General features: G+C 35.5%; 1 protein-coding gene across 1 annotated transcript; it reads right to left on the bottom strand.

The window, feature by feature from the left end:
- Nucleotides 1-525: 525 nt before the first annotated feature.
- On the bottom strand, nucleotides 526-2,378 carry LOC103432314 (glutathione S-transferase F12-like). Its single transcript, NM_001328922.1, is given in 3 exon segments — nucleotides 526-1,323; nucleotides 1,802-1,850; nucleotides 2,124-2,378. Coding segments are annotated over 3 exon segments (648 nt in total). The 5' UTR covers nucleotides 2,271-2,378; the 3' UTR covers nucleotides 526-871.
- Nucleotides 2,379-2,584: the final 206 nt, after the last annotated feature.

Here is a 2,584-nt window from a genome sequence, read left to right as displayed (position 1 = left end):
AAAGTGTGTGTGTGTGTGTGTGGGGTTATATGCACTTGATACAGTTTTTTATTTGTATCCACCATCCACCATTCTTCAACACACTAAAATGTGTGGAAGCAACCGGAGAACGTGCAGGTGGCTCTCCTATATCGCTTGCTTTTTTAACAGTAGTTGAGGAATTATTCAGCTCTCCAAGACTTCTATATATTGGGACATTTTAATTTTCTAACTGTAATATATACATTGAAAATCATTTTCGTCAAAGCTTTGGTCCCACGACGTATTTAGTTAGTTTCTTAAGGCATTTGGCATTTGGCACGACAAGTTCTCGTAATCACATTTCATCATATATATTTACAGAGAAACAAATATGAGTGCCGATAAATTTACGATATTAGGATATCGTTCCATGCATCATCTTTTGCATGCATGGTTTACGAGTTTTTTTTCAATGATGGTATTCCCAAACTACAGTTTATATGTACATGTTTCCAAATTGCGGTTTATATATCTTTTTGACAAAAGCAAAGCATTCCTTAGGGGTAAATGAAGAAAACCATTTATTCTTTTTATTGACACAACTAATTTGTCACACAGCACACATACATATTGCATATATAGGGGGAAATGTAAATCAATCCAACTTTTTTTCTTAAACTGTTCTCTCTCTCTCTTAAATAGAAGCAATAGTCATCGCTATAATAAATACGATACAAATAATATTATTATTGTATTTTTTCTTGCAATTTTCTCATCCATGTTTATATTTGTCCTTTGATTCTCATCATCAGACTTATTAAGCCTAAAAATGACCCGAAGTGTGCATGTATGAGAGAAAAAAGATGTGCGGAAATATATCATATATGAAGCACAAAGTAGGTATGACTATCTAGTAGTCACTAGCAAGCTGCATTAGTTTCTTCCAAGAAGGCCTGTTGGATATGTCCTCCCACCATGCATTCACTTTCTTCCTCCCAGTCACCAAATGCCCCAGTTTAGCTTCATCAATCAGATACCTAATCCCAGGAAGATGGCTCAGATCAGCCAGAGTGAAAGTTTCTCCAGCAAGATATTTGCTTTTTGACAATCTTTCCTCATAAACATCAAACACCTTCTCCAGTTTCTCCTCACATGCATTGATTAATGCAGCGTCGCCACGTTGACCCATCCGTGGCAGGACAAGAAGCTGGAGCACCAGAGTGTAAACCAGGTCGTTGAAGTTGTGGCCTTCCACTTCCAGCCACTGGTCAACAACTGCTTTCTCCTCCAGAGTTGTTCCCAATAGGTTGGGACCACGGCCTGCATACTTGGCTGCGTAGTACCTTATGATCGCCCTAGATTCTGGGAGGAGAAAAGATACAAAATCTCAGACCATAAAAGAACATGTACGTAGGAACATGCGTGTGTGTATATTTATATATGAGAAAGACTTGGCTCCTCAAGGATTGAGGAGGAAATTCTCCTTGAAATATGTTGTAGGTTTTTTTTTTTAGAATTTTGTGCTAATGATCAGAACCGTTCATATTATAAATAATTATGTAATCTATTTATACAAAAAGTCAATTAAAACAAAGATAATTTACTGTATAAAAGATATATAGATGGAACTGTTTATCTATTTACTACAATTAGTTGACTAAACAATCTTACTTTTAATTTATTTTTTTGGAGGGATAATTTTTACAAAGTGATTTATAATATGGAAGGTTCCAATTATAAACACGAATTTTTGTGAATAGGCCATAAAATACATTATATATATATATGTATGTATGTATGTATGTATGTATGTATATGTATGTGTATATATGGTTCTCACCAAAGAGCCTGAAGTCACCATCTTCTACAACTGGAACTTGCCCAAACGGCTGCAAAACAATTAAACATCTATCAATATACATGAATATATATATACATATATATATATATACATATATATATATATACATATATATATATATATATATATTACAGGTTCAATATTAACAGCCATATTCCAGCATCACTCTACCTCCTTTAAGGGCTTTGTCTTAGCCCGTAAGTTTACAGAATTTTGTTGACGCTTGATTTAGAATTACATTTAACTATTATGTATGTTACATGCGCACTGTATGTTTTCAAACTGTGAATCGAAGAACTACCTGACGGGTGAGAAACTCGGGTCGCTTGTGCTCTCCTGCCTCAAGATCAACATCTACAATTTCAAAGTTCACTCCTTTCTCCAAAAGGCAAACCATCACCCTTTGGGGGCAGGCTGCCATTACTGGACCATATACTTTGACAACCATCTTCTTGTACAACAAAGTGCTAGCCAAGAATATATATTGACACACTCGAAAGCGTGCAAATTAAGTATATATATGAGAATTGCACAAATCTATGTTTCGGTTTTTGGCATTTCAGTGAGGACTCAAGCACTCTATATATATACATGCATTTAGCATGACTCGATGCCTTTGGGTTCGCCATCGCGGGGGTTGCTACTTGCCACGTGAGTTTGACTTTCAATGGCTTGTACATGAACATGTGTGCTATATATAAGCTACCTAGCCAGGTTGAAAGTATAAATGTAAAAGAGAGATTAATTCAAGAGTAAATACAC

The sequence above is a fragment of the Malus domestica genome, chromosome 17, assembly GCF_042453785.1.
Source record: "Malus domestica chromosome 17, GDT2T_hap1".
Classification (NCBI taxonomy): Eukaryota; Viridiplantae; Streptophyta; class Magnoliopsida; order Rosales; family Rosaceae; genus Malus; species Malus domestica.
The sequence above is the reverse complement of the archived record's forward strand: the minus strand, read 5'-3'. Positions and strand labels throughout refer to the sequence as shown.